General features: G+C 35.1%; 1 protein-coding gene across 1 annotated transcript; it reads right to left on the bottom strand.

Moving 5' to 3' along the window:
• Nucleotides 1–6,836: 6,836 nt before the first annotated feature.
• On the bottom strand, nt 6,837–20,210 carry LOC123667766 (macrophage mannose receptor 1-like). Its single transcript, XM_045601604.1, has 13 exons — nt 20,123–20,210; nt 19,718–19,823; nt 18,811–18,896; nt 15,790–15,935; nt 13,055–13,187; nt 11,784–11,910; nt 10,870–10,937; nt 10,060–10,180; nt 9,549–9,685; nt 8,396–8,578; nt 7,962–8,107; nt 7,474–7,603; nt 6,837–6,982 (listed from the first exon to the last, which is right to left on the bottom strand). The coding sequence occupies exons 1-13, from the start codon at nt 20,208–20,210 to the stop codon at nt 6,918–6,920; spliced, it is 1,536 nt and encodes a 511-aa protein (XP_045457560.1). The 3' UTR covers nt 6,837–6,917.
• Nucleotides 20,211–23,020: the final 2,810 nt, after the last annotated feature.

Here is a 23,020-nt window from a genome sequence, read left to right as displayed (position 1 = left end):
TTTGGTAAGGCATAATGAATAATTTGGTCATCGCCCCAATTATAAAGACTCGCACATTCATCCACCTTATTAATCCACATGTGGATAGTTTGACCTTTAATCATGGGGTCAAACTCAGGTATTACAATACCCAACATGGGAAATTTGTTACCCTGCGGTCGATTATTAGTCAGAGCCTCTACCAAAGTACTCAGAAAAGTTTGTGAGTCACTACTAAGAAAATTAGAATTACTTACATGAATGGGAGGAGTTTTACAGTCATTTCTCGCTACCGACCTCGTTCCACTACCACGCTTGTCGCACGTACTGCTGCCACGCCTCCTGCTGCTACGCGGTCTGCTACTGCGACTTCTACTGCGCTGCGCACTGCTGCTGCGTCTTCTGCGGCCATGTTGTGACCTTCCACTGGCGGTCTCCCGAAAATCACGTATATGTCTTCTGCTGCTAACACTCCTTCTTTTGCGACTACGACTTCGCCGAAGAGAATCTTCATTTTCGTCACAAGATCTTGAAGGGCTAACCGTCCGCTGTCGTCGACGCTTCCGTACGCTCGACACAGTTCTACTTCGGTTTCGGCGCCGCTTTTGCCGTATTTTCTTTAGAGTCGGTGGTCTTCGTCGAGGGCGACTTCTTATTTCACCTTCATTGTTGCTCGAGACGTTCATATTCGAAACGAAATTAATGAATACGAATTTTCATTTGAGGGTAGAAAGAAGAAAAAAAATAATCACTTGTGTAAGCTACTTTCTCTTAATCTGCGATATTTCTTCGAAATCGTGGGCGTCCTTGATATATCCCACTTCTGAGATAAAGGAGTCAAATCCTTATCTCAGAAATAAAACGTAGTTTGTAGGAATAAAACAGAATTATATTTCGACACAACCTTCTCACAGCTCGGTACAAAGTAAAGTGAGTCGACATCTTTGCTGTCAGTTGATTCCGACAGATCGAATGACCGACATTAGTCATTTGATTATCTGTTTGCAATGATTAGTCAATGAGACTAATCATTGCTTACAAAATGTTTTAAAAAAAAACTTAAGAATTATATATTAATTAAATTAACCTTACACTATGCACTCCCGAGCTAGTCGGTACTGCTAAAAAAATGGTACGAAGGACAGTCATCAGTATTGTTACGTGGGACGAATGGGTCACAAGACTGAAATTAGCTTTGACGTCATATGAACATAATGGTCATTGCTTACAGAAATGTAGGAAAAAGAACAGAGTTTGGGGATGTGTTGTAAAAAAAAACATATTGTTAATTGCTTTAAGTGTAAACGGATTAGTCATGATGTTCCTGAATTCAATAGGGGTATTTAAGTTGATAAAACCTAAGTTAAGACTCTATGACTAGATAGTGATTAGGAGTAGACGAAAAACTTATTAAGAGTGCATCATCACTACATAGTATAAAACAAAGTCGCTTTCTCTGTCCCTATATCCCTATGTCCCTATGTATGCTTAAATCTTTAAAACTAAGCAACGGATTTTGTGCGGGTTTTTTTAATAGATAGAGTGATCAAAGAGAAAAGTTTATTTGTATAATAACATCCATTAAATAGTGGAGAAATACTGTTATTTTTGAGGTTTCTAATGTGATGTCGTAAATAATTACATTTTTCCGCTTACATTGCAAACGCAGGCTGAACCCTAGGAGATTTATCAAAATAATGTACTAAGTATTGTACACATTGAAAAGGTCTACAGAAAACTTCGCAATGGTATATGTCTATCTCTTATGGAAATCCCACAATAACATTTTTTTGTCATTTACTTTTTACGACAAATAATGGCTAATTTTCGAAGCGATTTTAACCAATACAGCATTAATCCTTATCTAATTAAATACCCTAAATACATTGTTTAGTTAATATAGATCTATAAGGCCTTTTACAGCATATGATTTAAATGAATATTTTCGAAGATATTACAGATTTAAAAATTGCGGTACGTAGCGTTTGCGGCGGTTCCGGCCGTTCCGGCCGGCCGGGGCGGCGGCAGCGTACCTATAAGTATAGTATAAAAAGTAAATAAGTAAAAATGTAGTGTATGAATTTAGATATTCCAAAGATAACAAGAAATTTTCATGGTTTAGGAAAAGAAGAATTGTTTTACTCTAAAGAAACGAAAAAAAACCGACTTCAATTACATCGAAGAGTAATACAACGTATCGACGAAAAAATAGTCAAGTAACTACGCGTTATCAAAGATTACTTAAAAAGTAGTTATAAAATCTCGATAAAATTTATATGTGACCACATGATAAACATCAGCTTTCGATTAAATTAAAAATTATCAAAATCGGTACACCCAGTAAAAAGTTATTGCGGATTTTCAAGAGTTTCCCTCGATTTATCTGGGATCCCATCATGAGATCCTAGTTTTCTTATCATGGTATCACACCAGGGATATCTCCTTTCCAACAAAAAAAGAATTATCAAAATCGGTTCATAAACGACGAAGTTATCCCCGAACATACATAAAAATAATATTGTATATACGGTCGAATTGTGTAACCTCGTCCTTTTTTTGAATTCGGTTAGCAATAAAAAAATAATCTCTTACTTTCATTGTTTTTTTACATCATTTTCAGTAATAAATATAAGATTTTTCCCATACGTCGATAAATAACTTTCACTAGAATAAATAATTTTTATAAACTGGACATGATCGTACAAACTCAATTAGTTTTTTGTCGTCCATTTTTGATAAATGCAGTTACTTCCCTATCTGTCGGTCGGTTGGGTAAAGAAAGATCATAAAATATTTACTTTAGTGGTTCCGGTTGAAGATATAAAGGAAGCAGTGAAAGGGTTTAAGGCTCTGCCGACTGAAATCAATCTTTGGTTCAATAATTCTGTTTTGTAAATAAGTTTTTGTTTGGTATTTGTGATTTTTGTTTGAGAGTAAATTGTCATAAAAGATGAGGGTGTATAGAGAAAGAGATGAGTGAGTGATAGCAAATAAGAACTAAAAATATGAAGAGTATATAGTGAATGAACTGAGAAAGTGGATACAAGGAATATTTTTACTACTACACTACTATACTATACTATTTCGCAAGTTTTTGAGTAATTAATTCTTTAACAGGCAACACCGTAATATTATGAGTACATTCAGCTAATTGTAAATAATTTTATTGTTTTTACCAAAACAGAAAAAAATCGAATGGCGATTTTTAAGGGTGAAATATCGATTTACTGAATCGATTCAGTGCAACATATCGGTTTAAAAAATCGATTCGTTTGGTCGATTATTACGTAGTAACTTGGTAGTAACTAATACTTAATCTGTGTTTCTGTTTGTTCGGTGTTCGTTGTAATTTTATTTTATTGTGTTATTTTCTACGTTTTGGCTTGTTTACGTACTTTTTTAATCTTCTACGTGTTACGACATCACCTGGCTTGTTACTTGGACCCCGGACTGATTGCATGACTGATAACTTGGCTCTCTATTACACGGATTACAATTTTTTGCAATTTTGATAAAGTATTTTAAGATGTCGAAACCAGCTTAATTAAAATGTTTATTTCAAATGTGATATCGATGGTGAGTAATCCAATTATTTAAAGAAACGTTTCAAAGCAGTATTAAATTTAATAATTTGATTTTTAATTATATAATTTGAGGTGAGCAATTTAACAGGACAACGTAGTTGAATTGAGCTATTCAAAATCTATCAATTAGTATTTTTTTTATTACAAATATCATTATTTTATTTGTTCAAACTATTTATATTTATTTAAAAATTAAGGGAAGTGGATCTGTTCCAAACTATACTTGAGCAATTATAAATGCAACTTGAGCAGTTTTTTAACACTTGGAGCAATTTAAAATATTGTATACCTACATCAAAAGATATAGGAGTTTGAAAATATTTGTTTTTTTTTTTTTTAAATTGATTTTTAATTATATAATTTGAGGTGAGCAATTTAAAAGGACAACGTAGTTGAATTGAGCTATTCAAAATCTATCAGTTAGTATTTTTTTTATTACAAGTATCATTATTTTGCAGGTTGGGGTGGGGTAGGTTGCCGTATCTATACCAGTATATAAGTCATCTGTGATCTATATAATCTATGATCACCATCAGGGCTGCCAGATGTACGATTTTAATCGTACTCATACGTTTTTTTTTTTTTGTATTTTTACTCATGTACGATCGCTAGACCAAGATCGTACGCAAAATGTACGATTTTTATATTCCTAACACCTGGAAACATTTCATAATTAAAGAAACGTTATCCACCGGCAAGCATGAATTGCCTTAACAACCTAACGCGTGCCTAGATCTTTTACTTGAATGATGACTCTTTGTAATATCATTTATAGGCTGTATTTGTTTGCTTTCTAATGAAATTTCTCTTTCGGAAATAATTGTGACTTGAAAAAAAAAAACACATTTTGAAATTAAAAAAAAAAAAAAAAAACAATTTGAAAATTATAAAACAATGGCTCAATTTGCTTTAAAGGGGTTGTTTCAAATTTATATGGAGCCTGGGCTAGGTATTTGTACAGTATTTTAAAATGTTCAGCTTCATGAAATAGTAATTATTTCTTCATTATTTCTCATTAAAATGCCTTTTTTACGAGGTAGTTTTTATTTTAAGAATTAAAATCTCAAACACTTGGCATCCTTTTTGACAATGACATGTACACAAATGTCATGATGACATTTTACATAATTATAAATAACTAAAACAATTGGTACCTACGCATCCAACAACAAGTCGATTCTGAGGAGACCTGTGTCTTGTATAAGCAAGTTATTTTACTCTTTGCCTGTGTCTAGTAATGGGTTGTGAAAAGGGGCTGAGACGGATATTTCAATGTCTTATTTATTTAAATAGTGACATTTCATCTAACATAGATAACAAAAATACATAGGTAGATGGCGTGGATGCACTTCGAGAGTTACCATTCTACGTATGTACCCAATTATCAATTTTATAAACTACCTCTAAATCACTGTAAAACTACTTAAATGCATATTTTATTTTAACTTCTATGATTTTATACTATTTTTTCGAATACTGTACAAAGACCTGGCCCAAAACGAAACAACCCCTTTGTTATGTTTTTCCCATTACAGTACAGATTGTGTACGAGCATTCAACGAAGTTAATTTAATTAGAACAAAACTTAGAAACAGTTTATCCAATGATACTGAAGGGCACATTATTAAGTAAGCAATTATAATAAGAAGAAAAGAAAATTATACGAAGTTTAAGTCAACCAATGTTTTTGATAAAAAATACGACCACAGAAAATTTTGTATGAGTGTAACAAATAGTTTTATTGCATTTATTTTCTAAAACTAAGTGAATTTTGAAAATAATATTAAAAAATTAGTACTTAGTCTTAAAAGGCTGTACGATCTTTTTATTTCAAAATTTCCTTGGAATACGATTTTTTTGTAGTTGGCGTACGATCACACTTTTTTGCACCTGGCAGCCTTGATCACCATGCTTGCAACAGCGAAATGGCAACAAATCTATAAACTTCAAATTTTGAACGTCTTTATCATGTCTTTATTTTTTCAAATGAAAAATTAAATTACGACTTTAAGGCCATTATTACAAATAAAAAAAAAAATAGTATCTCTGATTTTAAGATCAATAGTAACTATTAAGTATAGAATCATGTCGAGCGCATCTGTAACGTCGTCTAGGCGTGAGGTAATTTTTTTGAAAGAAAATTCTATGTTCTTTGAAATATCAACTTCTAAAGGTATTGTTTTATTATTTTAGAAAGTAGCAACTGAGTTAATGCAGGAATTGGAATCCGTACGAGCGTTTAATAGCAGCTTAAGGGCATATTTAGAACATCTACGAGCTTTCCGGAAGAATTTAACAACGGTTAACGAAAACTGCAAACAACTCAGTAAAATTAATTCGATGTGGATTGAAACTCTCAATTTAATGAAGTGACACTTCTTTTTTTATTATTAATAATATGGTACAAATTATGTGACTGAGTAGGATTAATCACAACTGTTAGAATTAAGTGGCCTTAAATTATCTAGATAAGTTAGTAAATTGTTTTTCATAGTATATAACTATTTTTTTTTTAATTTTTTTTTCTTTAAAATGTATATTAAATGTCCTTTTACTTGTAGGATTTAAAAAAGATAAATATAACAGTTGTAAGAAAACAAACTGCAAAATATGTTTTTATTTTTTTATTTTTATTGAATAAAACATTTTCAAGTAACTTGCATTTTTGTTTCAATTAATGTCATGATTATGATATTCCGACATTACAAATAGTACAGTAGAACCAGATATTTTACAGTATTTCAGTTCAGTAACATTTACAAGTATAAGTTATTGTTGATATAAATATTAATATGTCATTTTTATACCAATGCTAGCTGACTGCTGCACATGTTGTTTTGCCATATATGTTATTAACCCCCTTAATCCCCCCCCCCTCTATAGCTAAGGGGTATGAAAAGTAAATGTTGGCCGATTATCAGACCTACCTGATATGCACACACATAAAAATCAGTTTCGGTTTTAAATCTGTTTCGGAGGAGTATGGTAACTAAAATTGTGACATGAGAATTTTATATATAAGACTGCTGCAGCTGACCCTACAAACGTTGTTTTTCCATACACATGTTAATTAACCCCCATTAATCTCCTCCTTTACAACTTAGGGGTATGAAAAATAGATGTTGGCAAAATCTGACCAGCCGTTTCTGAGGAGTAATGTAACTAACATTGTGACATGAGAATTTTATATTATAATATTATTTTATACTTGTCTTTATTTAATTAAATGGAGGTATCAACTTGTAAGTTATAAATAATACAAGTGTATGCTTATAAATATTTTCATTTATTATAAATATATAATGTTCATAAAGTAAAAGTTAATGTAGAAAATTTAACTTGATATAATGTGTTTTATTGATTTTCTGAAGTTTCCGGTTGTCTATATTCAGTCTGTTGTATTTTTGAAGTTGATTTTTCTGAAATTAAAGAAAAAAGTTTGTATATTTTTTTTTTTTTAATCAAGTTTAATGATGTTTTACCTCACCGGTCGCTCGTGGCTTGAACTGGTGATTACAGGTTCGATTCGCTTATGGCAAAGATTTGTATAGTATGTGGATTTAATTCTAGTGAAGGGCATGAGGATGGGATGTGTTTATTACTTGTTTTTATACGACTAGATTGGTAATGGAACATAGAGACTACCTGATTGTAAGTAGTTACAGTAGCTTATAGATGCTTCCAACATCCTAAGCATTGCAACTGCGTTGCCGACCCTAGCCCCGACCCTTTCCAGGAGCTATTTACCTTACCATAGGAATACAACACTACTTGAGAGGAATATTATTTAGCTATTATCTGTATCATTAAGGTAGTTCCCTATAAGGGGGTTGGGTTGATCCAGATTTAAAGTAGGATATATTAATCTAATTTGATACTTAAATTTTTTAAATATTTAATAAATACTCACCAACCATACATACAGAATACTGTGGTGTATCACATGGCAATCCATATATTAAACCGTTTAAATGATCCTGCCTGTCTAAATTTAAACAGGAACTGTCCATTGAAAATTCACTGTCGAGCCAAGGCGGCATCTAGTGGCAAATAGCGAGAAAATAGTTACATCAAGTAAAAAAGAAAAATAAAATGTAGCTAATTTTTGAAAAAAGAAAACAAACTAAAAAGTTTGAAATTGTCCGCTGTTCTGATTTTTATTTTTATTCGGCTACAGCAAAGCTAAAGGAGAGTTATAATTTTAGCAGTCTATGGATATATGTATGTAGGTATGTCTGTTCGCTCATATCTCCCAAACCACTTGTAATATGTAGACAAACGAGAAAAATATTTTATGTAGTACAAATGGGGTGGGCAACTAAGAGTTCTTTATATAAAAATAAAAAAATACTAATGTACCGACATTACATTGAATATGAATTCAGATATTGTACTAACATAAACTCCTATGGCAGAGTCACCAAAACTTTTTGGATCTGGTATTCTTTTACTATTGATAGGGTTGTACCACAAGTATGCGATTCCATCAGTATTAACATCTTTAGTCATATTTAGGCGTCCAGATATCCAAATATGTTCAACAGCTGAAAATAAATTAGTTTTTGTACAATATAAATAACAAGTAGGTGTAACATAAGCAAAGTCATAATGCATATTTATATTTGTTTCAATATATTATTATTATATAATTTATTTCTTGCATTTGTAAAGGTATATTAATACAACTTAGTGCAATGTAAATATATGTACCAAATCTAAGAAATTTTAATTATACATAAAAAATAAGTTATATTTTTCATAACATTTTTTGACAATGAGTTAGTAAGGCTACTCAACAATAGATGACACTTTCCAGTAATTCATATACTTACGTTCATCTTTATTTTCTCCCATTGCTAGTAATAATTGTATTAAAACGTCATTATTATCGATACTAGCGAGTGATCCGTTCATTTTTTGACAATTTTCATAAGCATGTTGCCAATAGAAGCGCTGCTTTACAAGAATATAGTAATAATTTTCATCGCTAGGTGTCGCTGTTGATGTTCGTAATGCTGGTATACCTGTATTGCCAAGAACTAAAATATAATTTTACTAATTATTAAAAAAATACGAGTGGTTAAAATGCTTACTTATAGATTACAAAAATTATGGTCCGATTTCCTCTTTTATCTGATTGTGTTTGTAGAAATATCTGTCTGTAATCTGGTATATACTTGTAAGTTTCCTTAATAGTCTAAGATCTGAACTAGACATGACCTTCACCCATCTGCTAAGTGGATAAAAAAATTAAATCTACTTTAGTATGTTAATGATAAATCGCGAATGGTTTCGCTGGAAAATTCCTAATCAGGCTATATTATATTCAGCAACCGGCATCCAAACCACAATTTTAGTAGGCAGCCCTATGTCATCGTATTCGCAATGAAACAGCGCTCATTTTTGTGTAAGACTTATTTATTTATTTAACAGGTGGGTAAAAGTAACTAGAACTGTATATTAATATACTTCTTAATACTTGGCATCACACTGTCGATAGGTATTAAATTTATCAAGTAATATTTTTTTTTTGATTATTTTTCCTATATACTAAAATACATATAAAATAATTTTCATTAAGCAGATACCCATCTGCCCACTGCCAAGTTCGTCTCTAGTTCAGATCTCCGACTATAACGTGTCTCGGAGAGCACCTAAAACTGTTATCCCTGTTTATTGTATAGAAATTATCTGCCAACTTGCGTTGAAGTAGCGTGTTATGTAATTTTTTTTTTTTACACAACTAGGGCGGCAAACAAGCTAATGGATCACCTAATGCTAAGCGGTTACCGTAGCCTGTAGACGCCTGCAACACTAGAAGCATCGCAAGCACGTTGCCGTAGGGATACCCAATCCCTCTCGGAATCTCTGGTCACCTTACTCACCACAACTGCTGAAACAGGCCCTTAGTATTATAGACGAAGACTTTAGGTAACTTTGGGATATTTTTTGTTTCAGCCAAGTCTAAAAATAAAATTTGCTAACACATTATTAAGGTATGAATACCTTCATAACATATGAACTGCGATTTTCTTTCGCATCTTGCTTCTAAGAAGACGGGAGATCGAGTTGCATGTCTGTCTATTTGTAAACAACCGCTTTGTTTTATTGTTGAACTGTCTCTGGAATATTTTTATAAAAAATTCGTTGCCATAATTAAAAAAAAACTTTGAACTTGTTTTTGGCACTTTTTCGGGTACAATAATTTTAATTTTTTTATAACTATCAGATAATCTGCTGATTCGACAAACTCTTAAGTTTAAATAATCGTTTTCTAAAATTTTCAATTTTCTCAACTCATATCACACTTTTCGTAAGGCTCTCGTTTTTGCTAACAAAATATATAATTACATCAGTTTTATATAAGGCTTTAGGAGCTTAAAAACTTGAAAATAAATAAATGGAAAAGTAATAATAAATAGTTGTATGATAAATAACATTTACCAAAAGCTAAAAAAAAAAAAAAATTATAACAGAAATATTAATTGACACTTACCTCATCGGAGGCCAAGCTTGGACGTCACCAAACATCCCAGTATTGAATATACTGACTCCAGTGTCTGTCCACGTCCATTGCCCCAACGAACCTCTAGCGCCTATCCATGCACTTTCTATGCCTAATATGCAAATGATGTTATAATTAAAGGCCTCACAGTTAGCGGCCCCCTAGTAGGATTATTTCCTGTGTTGGGGCAAATACGCACAATACACAAGTACAAATGCCCAGACCACAGCAAACATCTGTATGGCCAATACAAATGTTTGCCTTGTGCGGGGATCGTACCCGTGACGGCCGCCGCAACGGGTAACATCAAGTAGTGACCGTTGAGCTAACGCGTCGTCAAATAAACAAAGCAGCAAAATCTTTCATTGACTCATTTACATAAAACTTGTTTCATATAAGCTAGTTTTACAATACGAGTATATAGTTGTAAAATAAATAATGAATAACATTAAAATTAGAAGTTACATTGTTCAAATGTTGTCATGCGCGAGGATCGAACAGGCAGTGCATTTTGCAGTTAGCTCCTCTTTCTCTTCTTAAACAAAAACTAACACAAAGCAATAGGTACAATAAGAAAACAATTATGTTTTAGACTACACGACTGAAGTAGGTAAATCTTACGAAACGTAAATCTCTTTTTCTATCTTCATGTACTTATATCTAGATCTCAACTTCCTTTCGTCTCCTCCGATCACACTTTTCGTAACGCTCTCGTCAGCCATTCACCAGTTTACTCCCCAATCCAAGCGTACGTAAAGAAGTTTTAATTCAATAAATTTAACAATTATAAATCACACTTACTTGGTCTCGACTTCAACATAGTCAAACCTAGTTTCTTGAGACATTTCATTGTTGAAATCTTCGCCAGCCTGTATTAATAAATTCCTATCAATTTTTATACTTACATGGTTAATAACGCAATTAATTCACGGGGGTTTTTATATACGGCTATCGGCAAACAAGCGTACGGCTCACCTGATGGTAAGCGATTACTGTAGTTTATATTGTAAACGCCTGCAACACCAGAATCATCGCAAGCGCGTTGCCGACCCTACTTCCAAGAGCTGTGGTCACCTTACTCATCACAGGAACATAAAACTACTTGAAAACAGTATTATTTAGCTGTGGTCTTCTGTAAGTTTGTGTTCATGTCATTTTGGTCATTAACACGACACTTACGTACATACGAAGGTACCTAATTTTATAAATCATCACTCAATTCAGCCTAATACAGTCCATTGCTGGACATAGGCCTGCACAAGTTCGCCAAAAATAGCGTGGACTCAGATATTTTGCCCATAGTCACCACGCTGGGCAGGCGGTTTTATGACCGCAGGTCTGGTTGTGTCGCACAAAAGACGCTCCTGTCCGTCTTCGGCCTGTGTATAATTGGATGGTTATCCCGCCATCGGTCGGCTTTTTAAGTTCCAAGGTGGTAGTGGAACTGTATTATTTCTTAGTCTTTTTGGCCTCTTACGACACCCACGGGAAGAGGGGGTGTGGCTATATTCTTACTGCCGTAGCCAAACAGCAGTATTATAAATAATAATTATTTAATTTTTTTAATTATTTTTATTAAAGCCTTTAGGCAATTAAGTTGCATATGTAGATTATAATATCGATTCTGATATCGCAGCTGAATGGATGAACGCCAGTTTAATTATACATTGTATGTTGGAATTGAGTGCAGAAAGGAAATAACTTTTAAAGCTCACGTCATTTTCCTTAAGATGCAGTAAGCGGCCGCCTGGTGCCAGTCCATCCTACCGTTGTACAAGTGGTAGAGTCCAGTGCGACATCGCACCGTCTTCAAATTCTGGACTTTGACTTCGATTCGAGCATCTTTTACAAAATAAATGCTTATAAATAAACGATATAAATATTTTATAAGAAAATGGTGGTAATTGGACATTGTAGGTAATAACTAATTCTTATTTAATTTTTTACATTTAACAACAAGCGTTTAATGTAACTTATAGACGCCTACCACGTCAGAAGCATCGAAAACTTGTTGCCCTACCCCCAATCCACCCCAGAAGTTCTGGTCACCTTACACACCACAGGAACATAACACTGTTTAAAAGCAGTACTATTTAGCTGTGATCTTCTGAAGGTCCAGGTACTTCCCAATCGGGCATTTTTATTGCCGATGATTACTTGAGATTGTCTCCTCAAGAAACAGAGATTCTATTTTAAAAATAGAATTGTGATCTTAAATTTAAAGTGTAGCGCTTTAAATACAACCATACTTTGTGTCTTTATAAAACAAAGCCTTAGTCAATCTTGCATGTTTTAGAAGAAATTATGTCGACAACGATAGGGCATTAAAGAAGGTTGGCAAAATAAGTTCATACTTTTCTTCAACATATTATGGTATCTATGAACATACACAATGCATGCCATAAACTATGTATAGAGATTAGTCTAGGGCTGATTTACTATAAATATATTGCAAATGTCCATTCTTGCTATTAGGATCATATTATTCGTCTACCAAACCAAATAATAAAACAATATTAAATTAATTGATCCGCTATTAATCTATACAAATAAATGAAATTGGAGTGTCTGTTTGTAATATTAAAATAATCGCTTTTTATTTAATGCATGTGAATGTGTACATGGTACATATACCAAAATAACATTTTTCTTCTGTCTGTTTGTTCCGGCTAATCTCTGAAACAGCTGAAACGATTTTACCGGGACTTTTATTGGCAGATAGCTGATATAGTAAGGAGTAACTTAGGCCACTTTTATTTTAGAAATTTATTTATTTTGAACTCTGAACTGAACAATAATTTTTCGTTATATTCCAGGCAAACGAAGTCGCAGGCACAGCTAGTCTACCAATATACCACGATTGTATTCTAAGAATTCCTCGACTACTTATTCATTAAAAATAGGCTATGAAACACCACTTTTACTGAAAGATAAATAGCTAAAACTAAGGTAAATACACTTAATTAATAAAATACAATTAATCAACCTCTTTCACAAGCAAAGGGTCTCTCCAAATGGCAAGGCAAGTCGAGAAACACAGGTCTATCGTGATTTACTCTCTCCAACGCTACACAGTCCGCTCCGCCTTCTGGTACTGGAACGTGCGTTCGATTTAGCCACTAAAATATAAAATATAAACTGCTAGTTTTTTTTTTATATACATCAAAAAGTTGCACACTCAACCGCCTGATGGTAAACAGATATTTATTCATTCTTAATGTACACCAAAATACAGACACATATAAAGAAAAATGCAACACAAGATGTACAAAGGCGATCTTATCGCTAAATAGCGATTTCTTCCAGATAACCTTTGGGTACTGGACACGATATAGTAGCAGCGGTTAGAAGTGTGCACAAATTAAGAAGGAAAAATCAATAATAAATAGATAAAAACTACGATATGATAGACTAACATAATTATTAAAGAAAGAAAAAAAACATATAAATAAGTAAATATTTTAGTGTATAATATATAATATACATATACACACACATATACATACATACACACATATATACATACACATATAAAATATCGATACCGTAGTCTACTGCTCTACTGGAGGCCTACAGACTACAACACTGACAGCGAATTGAAAGCGCGTTGCCGTCTCTACCGACTACCTCCGATCATCGCCAGGAGCTCTGGCCATCTTACTTACCTCTCGAATACAACTCTGCTTGAGAGCAGCGCTATTTAGTTGTGATCTTCAGTAATTTTAATGTTAGTGCTATTCCAATAAAATAATAAAAAAATACACTCAATGACTTGGTAACACTGTATTGTACACATTATAATGATATTATAATAAGAAATATTCTTATTATCATCATCATCATTACAGCCTATACAGTCCACTGCTGGACATAGGCCTCCACAAGTTTACGCTAAAAATGGCGTGAACTCATGTGTGTTGCCCATAGTCACCACGCTTGGCAGACGGGTTGGTGACCGCAGGGCTGGCTCTGTCGCACCGAAGACGCTAACATAACTATCATAACTTGCTTAGGACATATAAATGTATTGTTAGTAGATACTGTATTGTATAATAGCTGCACAAACGTAATATCACAATTATAATTATTTTATATCCACAAACACTTACACGACTAGCTTAGCTCCATGGTTTCACCCGCGTTAATTTAAGGAAAAAAATGTTACACACACACTTCAGCCTATCGCAGTCCACTGCTGGACATAGGCCTCCCCAAGTTCGCGCCACACATCCCGGTCTTCCGCAATCCTCATCCAGCTTACCCCGGCAATCTTACGTAGATTGTCGGTCCAACGGGCCGGAGGACGTCCCACACTGCGTTTGCCAAGACGCGGTCTCCACTCTAGGACCCGTCTACTCCAACGGCCATCGGTCCTGCGACACAGATTACCAGCCCACTGTCACTTCAACTTGCTAATTCTGTGGGCTATGTCGGTTACTTTCGTTCTCTCGCGGATAGTCTCATTTCTAATCCTGTCTTTGAGAGAGATCCCAAGCATAACCCGTTCTATTGCACGTTGAGCGACTTTAAACTTGTGGACCAGTCCCTTTGTCAGTGTCCACGTCTCGGCTCCGTATGTTAACACAGGCAGGACGCATTGCTCGAAAACTTTTGTCTTCAAGCATTGCGGAAAAAAATGTCCTAAAACATTATATTTAGCCTACATATAGCTTTCCTCGGTAAATGGACTATCTAACACAAAACTAATTTTTGAATTTGAACTAGTTGTGTCTAAAATTTGCGCGTTCAAACAAACTCTCCAGATTTATCATATTAGTAGATTAGTTGTTTATGTACACAATTTTTTTTATACTTCCATTGATGTGTATTTATTTAATGATAATGACTTTGCAATTTCATGTTACTAAATACTCTAGTCCTTGTGGGTCTCCCCACCGTGCTTCGGAGAGCACGTTAAGCCGTCGCTCCCGGTTGTTATCATGTACACCTGATTGCGATCGTTACGATCGTTACTCATAGTAGGGAATATATCCGCCAACCCGCATTAGAGCAGCGTGCTGGATTAAGCTCTGATCTTGCTCCTACATGGGGAAAGAGGCCTATGCCCAGCAGTGGGAGGGAGGCTGAAGCGAGCGAAAAGCGAACTAATACAGATTGTCTTTTAAATAAGTGAATCCAAGAGACACCTTTATCATATTTTAAACAAAAATGTAAATAGCTAAATATTTCGTACCGTAAGTCACATATTCTATTACCCAGAACAACGCCACGGAAAACCAATTTTCACAAAAGTTCACGACATTATTTTCTTCGTATTTCGTTTCATAACTTTATTTTTATTGTGCCTATATTCGTCAATTCTAATTCAAAAAAACATAATTTATTTATTTCAAGTTTCCATCATTTAATACTACTTACATTTCCATTAATTTTAATTATTTTTACTGACTTACAAATTACTTATAAATATTATATTAGAATTAAAAATATATATACAAAGATTTTATGATAATTAAAGGGCTGGTACATTTATGCCCACAGAATCGGCATAGCGATTCAATGGGGAAATGCTGCCAGCATTCTTGGCACAATACCACGCGGACATGATTTATACCAAAACTATCTGAATTTAGTTCTTGTGAATTGTAAATATGTATGATATTTAATAAACTATTGTTATTTAAATTTTTAAAAATTCATGTTATTTTTAATATTCACAGTCAAAAAATTTATATATTTATAACCTATCCTTTTACTTACCATTGGATAATGTCTGTTAATTTCATCATTTTCGTTAGGCAAAACATCGCTAGCTGTTCTCCTAAGTTCAACGCCCTGACTCCACCTGTAACCTTCAGGATCTTCCGCTGAATCACGCCTAGCACCGACCCAAACTGATTCTATTGCTAAAAATATAGATTTTAATTTAAAGGTACATTTTTTTAAATATAACTAGGTCGGCAAACAAACGTACTCAGAGTGAGACCTATGCCCAGTAGTGGGATGTTACTAGCTGAATCATTATCATTAGTTTTTATCATCGTTCTCTCGTTATAATTGTGTACAGGAGCTTTTGCTCATCAGTGGGACTTTTAGTTTTATTTCAGAGAAGTTTAAATTTTCATAGAGGCAGAGGTAAGTGAACTGTGTAGGTAATATTCGAATTAGTAAATGAATTATACATAAATAAAAATGAATCGCTAACTGTATGCTAATCATAAAGCTCGAGAACGATTGGACCCATTCCGCTTATCCTTATATATATATATATAACTAGGTAAACTAGGTAAAATAATACTGTTTTCAAGCAGTGTTTTTGACCAGAGCTCCTTTTTTTTACGTGGGGAAAATCCATCATGGATACCCTCCAGCACGGGGGCGCCAGAGGGTTATGTCAGACTCCTACTGACTAAAAACCACCACGTGTGAGCAGTCGTCCGCCTGAGTGGGGCGAGATGGGGTCGCGTTAGCATTCGCCACCTCACCCCGGCTGTAGGCCCGGATAAAGCCTCCGGGCCCCGGCACAATGGTTGGGTGGCCTCGCTCACAACAAGGCCACCCCTCAGAAGTGTGGGGCCGTGTCGCCCGGCCGGCCGAAGTCCCCCGACTATCGGCAAGTGACCCCACTATTACGAGGGGGGGAGGAGGTGGGCAAACCGTCTCCTCCTTGCCCCCGTACGTCTGCGCCGGAGTGGGTCAGCGGAGACGTCATTCTCCCTGGCCCGCTCCGCGGTCTCCTTCTGCGTCATTACCTCTTCGCAGAAGGAGACCGCCGCCTACCACGATCTCTCACTGTCGAGCATGGCTTTTACGACGCTCGGCAATGAGAGATCCCGTCCGAGGACCGCCGAAAGCGCGCGCCGCTGTGACTCCCATGCGGCGCACACCTCCAGCGTGTGGAGCGCCGTATCCTCTGGTGCCCCACACTCGCGGCAGGCTGGAGTCGCCTCCCGTCTCGCGATTTGGTGCAGGTACTTACCGAAGCACCCATGTCCGGAACATACCTGCACTAAACGGAAGGTAAGCGGCCCGAACCGCCGCCTCACCCACTTTTGAAGGACCGGCCTGATCGCGTCCACCGTCCACTGCCCGGGGACCGGTGGGGCCAGGTCCTCCGTCCACCGCCGCAACAGGGTGTCCTGCGCCTGTCTCCGCATGCGTGCGACCTCCTCCAACGTTTGGGGCTCCCCCCGGGATCTCCTCGCCGCCACGAAGTGGTAAATTTCGGCGAGGATCTCCGCCTGTAATTCCCAGGGTGGATCGCCGGCTAGCACGCACGCCGCCGTCCAGGACACCGTCCGGTAACTACGTATCGTCCTCGTTGCGATGACCCGCTGTGGACGTCGCAGCAGGGTCTTGTTGGTGCGACCGAGGGCGTCCGCCCAGACAGGTGCCCCGTACATGGCCATACTCCGGATGACTCCGGAGTACAGCCGACGGTAATGGGAACTTGGACCACCCACGTTCGGCAGCAGCCTCCCCAGTGAGGCGGCGGCTCTCACGACTCTCGGGGCTAGCTGGTTAAAATGAGCCCCGAAAGCCAACCTTCCGTCCAGGGTGAGGCCCAGGTACCTCATCTGGGCCCCAACCCGGACCTGGGCCCCATCCAGAGTAACCTGTGTACCTGGACGGGGTGACCAGAGCTCCTGGGGGGGGGGGGGTGATTAGAAATTTGGTCGGCAACGCACTTGCGATGCTTCTGGTGTTGCAGGCGTCTATAAGCTACAGTAATCTCTTCCCATTAGGTGAACCGTACGCTTGTTTGCCGACCTAGTGACATAAAAAAAATAACTAGGTCGGTATGCGTACAGCTAACCTGATGGTTGATGGAGCGATTATTGTACCTTATAGACGTCTGCAACACCAGAAGCATCACAAGTGCGTTGTCGACCCTATCCTCAATTCCCCCCAAGAGCTCTGGTCACCCTACTTACCAACAGGAACACAGCACTGCTTGAAAACAGTATTATTTAGCTGTGGCCTTCTGTAAAATCGAGATATTACCCCAGTTGGGCTACTCTATATTTTGAGCAGGAAATTCCTCAGTTAACTTACATACTTTTGTACCTACTCGTGTAGTGCTATTGATGTATAATTTTATTGGTTCGTTAGGCTTTCTACTACAATTACCACTTTTGGTATCAGTTCGGTAGTTGACGCTTCAGCCTGTAATATCCCACTACTGGGCATAGGCATCTTTCCCCATGTAGGAGAAGATTCAGAGCTTAATCCACCGCGCTGCTCCAATGCGGGTTAGCGGATATATTCCCTACTATGAGTAACGATCGCTATCAAGTGTACATGATAAAACCGGAACCGACGGCTCAACGTGCTCTCCGAGGCAAGGTGGGAAGACCCACAAGGACTGCGCAAACACCCAGACCACGGCAAACACCTATATGGCCAAATGTTTATCATGTGCGGAGATCGAACCCGCAACCGCCAGCGCAACAGGTACAATCCATGGCTGTGACCGGTAGTTGACGAGTTTTTTCAATCATGTACGCAGAAAAAAAAACTAAGCTCTGCAGTATGTATAGTTTATTAATATAGTTGCAAAACTTAATATTGATTGGAATAACTTTGTTAAAAAATTTTCTGACTGTCCTCAACACTTCAAATCTATGGTACATTTTTGATTCAAGCTTCTTCCAAATATTTGCTTAGTAAGCCAAAAACAAACTATTTTTTTCGTAGGTATTAAACACAACAGGCAACAAAAAAATGGAGTTAAATAAAATTTATAAACTGTTTATGAATACCAATTTGAAATATACTTACAAAATTGCAACTCAGACAATGCTTCAGCTAAAAATTCCGCTTTCTCATTTGTGTCTAAGATCGCAAGAGAACCATTGTGATGTCCACTGAAATATATATTTATTACTTTATCTGTATCTAAGTTTTAAAAAAGTTACATACGTTATGGTGTAGTTGCGCGTGTGCGAACACACGAGCGCCGGTGTTGTGCCTACATGCACCAGAGGAGTTGTCATAAATCTTTATTAACCGACTTCCAAAAAAGGAGGAGGTTCTCAATTCGACTATATTTTTTTTTATGTACGTTACATCAGAATTTTTGACCGGGTGGACCGATTTCGACAATTTTTTTAATCGAAAGGTGGTGTGTGTCAATTGGTCCCATTTAAATTTATTTGAGATTTAACAACTACTTTTCGAGCTATATCTAATAATGCGTTTTTACTTGACGCTTTTTTCGTCGACCTACGTTGTATTATACCGCATAACTTTCTACTGGATGTACCGATTTTTATAATTCTTTTTTTGTTGGAAAGGGGATATCCCTAGTTACCCCTGTTCCCTGATACCATGATAAGGAAATCAGGATCTGATGATGGGATCCCAGAGAAATCGAGGCAAACTCTCGAAAATCCGCATAACTTTTTACTGGGTGTACCGATTTTGATAATTTTTAATTTAATGAAAAGCTGATGTTTATCATGTGGGCACATATAAATTTTATCGAGATCTGATAACTACTTTTTGAGTAATCTTTGATAACGCGTAGTTACTTGATTATTTCTTCGTCGATCTACGTTGTATTACTTGTCGATGTAATTGAAGTCGGTTTTTTTTCGTTTGTCTGCAAACACAATTATCGTACAATATACGTATGTTAAATAGGATTAATATACTAATAAAACAAATAAAACCGTGGAACTCTTACCGACACAGTATTTTAGCACTCTCCCAATTGACTGGTAAATTTTGTATTAAATACTCCTTATCGTTAAAAATGTAGGTTTCCCAACGATCTGACGCTTCATGCGGAACTGGAGAAAAAAAAATTAAAAACATTACCCTCCGATGCGTCGCGCTCTCGTGTAATTAATCATCAATAAGTATTCTAAATAAGTAAAACAAATGATTGAAATCAGAATGTATATTACATAATAAATAGGTATTAAAAAGACGTATAAAAGATTGTCTGGAATAGATCACTCTTATCACGATAAAGGTCACTTTAATACATTTTTCTTTACTATTTAGGTACAATTATTGTTCTGTTCTGCCACAAATTTTATAAGTATTATTATATAATTATTACCTCTATAATATTATTATACATTACCTCTATATTGCTCGTGGTAGCTAGCTTCACAAATTACCACATACGATAAAAAAATTATAAAAATATTTTTTTCAAATAGTTCCTTCATTCTGCCAACCTCCTTGAATAAATTCTTAACACTGATTTGACTTATAGCTAAACAAAATGGCGGACTAGTTATGTTATTATTATTTTAAAGGTTTTATATTTTCATAACAATCCTATTGTGTGATGTTATAAAACATCTATTCAAGAAATAATTCAAAGAATAATGAATGCTATTTTCTTTTATTGTAATTTAATAAAAATATTTAGTACTACCGTCTACATTTTTAAAATCTTTAGTGATTGTCAATTTATCTATACATCTATACTACAAATAAATAAAATTGGAGTGGCTGTTTATAATATTAAAATAACCGCTTTTTTTTAAAATGCAGGTGGATGTATACACGGTACATATACCAAAATAACATTTTTTACAGTTTTTGTCTGTCTGTCTGTCTATTTGTTCCGGCTAACCTCTAAAACGACTAGATCGATTTGGACGGGACTTTCACTGGCAGATAGCTGATGCATTAAGGAGTAACTTAGGCTTCTTTTATTTTTGAAATTTATTTATTTTATACCTCTGCGAACCGAACAATAACTTTTTGTTAAATTCCACGCGGACGAAGTCGCGGGCACAGCTAGTATATACCTAAAATTAGCTGTCCCCACGTTTCGCCTGTGTTAATACATATACATATAAGTTAAATACAAGATTTTAGAAATTCTGTTTTTTCCAAATAAAATGTAGTCTGTGTATGTATGTCTATGACATAAGAATAATGCAATGTAAAAGATTTAAAGTTCAAAAATTTTTATAAAGGTGAAAGTTTTTTTTGTAACACACAAACTTAAATACTAAAATTCCAATTTTTAAAAAAAAATTCTACATTAACACTGAATAACATATTATTATTACAGCCTATACAGTCCACTGCTGGACATAGGCCTCCACAAGTTTACGCTAAAAATAACGTGATCTCATGTGTTTTGCCCATAGTCACCACGTGGGCAGGCGGGTTGGTGACCGCAGTACTGTCTTTGTCGCACCGAAGACGCTGCTGCCCGTCTTCGGCCTGTGTATTTCAAAGCCAGCAGTTGGATGGTTATCCCGCCATCGGTCGGCTTCTTAAGTTCCAATGTGGTTGTGGAACCTTGTTATCCCTTAGTCGCCTCTTACGACACCCACGGGAAGAGAGGGGGTGGCTAAATTCTTTAGTGCCGTAGCCACACAGCACATAATCATAATAATGATGACAAGATATTTTAGCGATTATTTGCACTACTGTATTGTATACATTTTGTTCATCAAAAAACAAGAAAGGTCTGGAAATGCTTGGAACGTAATTTAATTATAAAGTAATAAATATTAATAAAAGAAATATTTTGTTTATTATTTACAAATGCAACGATAAAAATAAATAATAATAATAATAATAAATTTATTTGTGAAAACACACTGCATCAGGTTAAAATTATATAAAAAGAAAACACATAGTACATAATTTACAACAAGGACTAACTACAAAGAGTAAAACGTAAAACAAAACAAAAAAAAGAGATACAACAAAAGCTTATCGATTTAAAGTATTTAACAAAATACATTGTTTATATAAGTTTGCAGCATGCCTCACAAAAAGGTGTGACCTCAGTTTACGTTAGGACTGTTAGTCCTAACACTGGTTTTCAGGACCACCCTAAGTTTGTAATTAATTTTCATTTTGGCGGCACTCTGATAGAAATACACATACACATGGATACATACATAAACATAGAAATCTATAGATTATATAAAATATTGTAAAACAATACATACTAATAAAGGAAAAAAACGCGATATGAACAACACAAAAAAAATCTGAAACTTTAATAAGGTTTCACGGTTGAAAGTTATCATTTATCATAATATACTATTTATAAGGCAATATTTAAAAATTTACAGCAATTGTAATATAAGATACGTCATTTGTTTTTATTAGGTACACATTTCAATATGAAAACGGATCGGTGTTATGCAAGATTACACAATCAATCACGAAAGCTTTTGCATTGAAGTTTCTAGTTTATTGTAAATAAGGAAATAGATTTTCTATACAGCTTAACCTTTGTGGGTGAAGTTATTGGATATTATTTTTCTAGAAATATTCTTGAATATGAACTAGTGCTATCCATGGATTATGTGTAGGTCACAACTTGGAGTCGCCAACAATTTATGCCTCAAGCGTAGTGGTTATTTTGTTAGATTAAATTGAAATGCAATATTTGAAATTAATATTATGGGTTTGTGCACGGTAATGACTTCATCATAGATAATAAATTAAAATTTAAAAAAAAATTAGTTTCTCTCTTTTATTAGTTACAAATTTTTGACTCTATACAATATTATTGCTTAGTATTTTGTGGCATTGAGGCTAAATTGATTTTCGAACTAAATAACACACTTCAGACAAAAGTAGGTAATGTATCAAACGAATTATTATCATTAAAACGCTAATTAACCTTTACCTCTTTCCTTTTCACGTAATAATCCTACAAATGACGAAAAGTTTGGATACAGAAACAAAAATATCATTATGTATAATTGAAATCATTAAAATATTCGTTTAAATTTTTCATCTTAATCCTGTTCCAAAATTGTTAGATATTTTTATTTAAAAATGTTTTTTATTAATTTGTTTTAACAGCTTTTAAATTTTAATACAATTAGGTACAATAAATTAACATAATTTTATTTATACAAATTTAATTTTTTTTGCTTTTAAATTGGGACAGGCGAGCATGTAAGGCTTCACAAAAATATAGTAGTAGAATGGTAAAATATGTTCTTAAAGAAGGTTCATATAACTTAAAATAAACTTTTGTTTTTATATA

The sequence above is a fragment of the Melitaea cinxia genome, chromosome 29 (genome assembly GCF_905220565.1).
Source record: "Melitaea cinxia chromosome 29, ilMelCinx1.1, whole genome shotgun sequence".
NCBI classification, from domain to species: Eukaryota; Metazoa; Arthropoda; class Insecta; order Lepidoptera; family Nymphalidae; genus Melitaea; species Melitaea cinxia.
This window is presented reverse-complemented; position numbering and strand designations above follow the sequence as displayed.

Excerpts from the sequence above, each read along its gene's own strand:
- LOC123667766 (XM_045601604.1), bottom strand. The coding sequence starts at position 20,210 with ATGAAGGAACTATTTGAAAAAAATATTTTTATAATTTTTTTATCGTAT. Across the intron at positions 19,824-20,122 it reads CTACCACGAGCAATATAGAG|TTCCGCATGAAGCGTCAGAT; the intron begins GTAATGTATAAT and ends TTTTTTCTCCAG. Across the intron at positions 8,108-8,395 it reads GGGAGAAAATAAAGATGAAC|CTGTTGAACATATTTGGATA; the intron begins GTAAGTATATGA and ends ATTTATTTTCAG.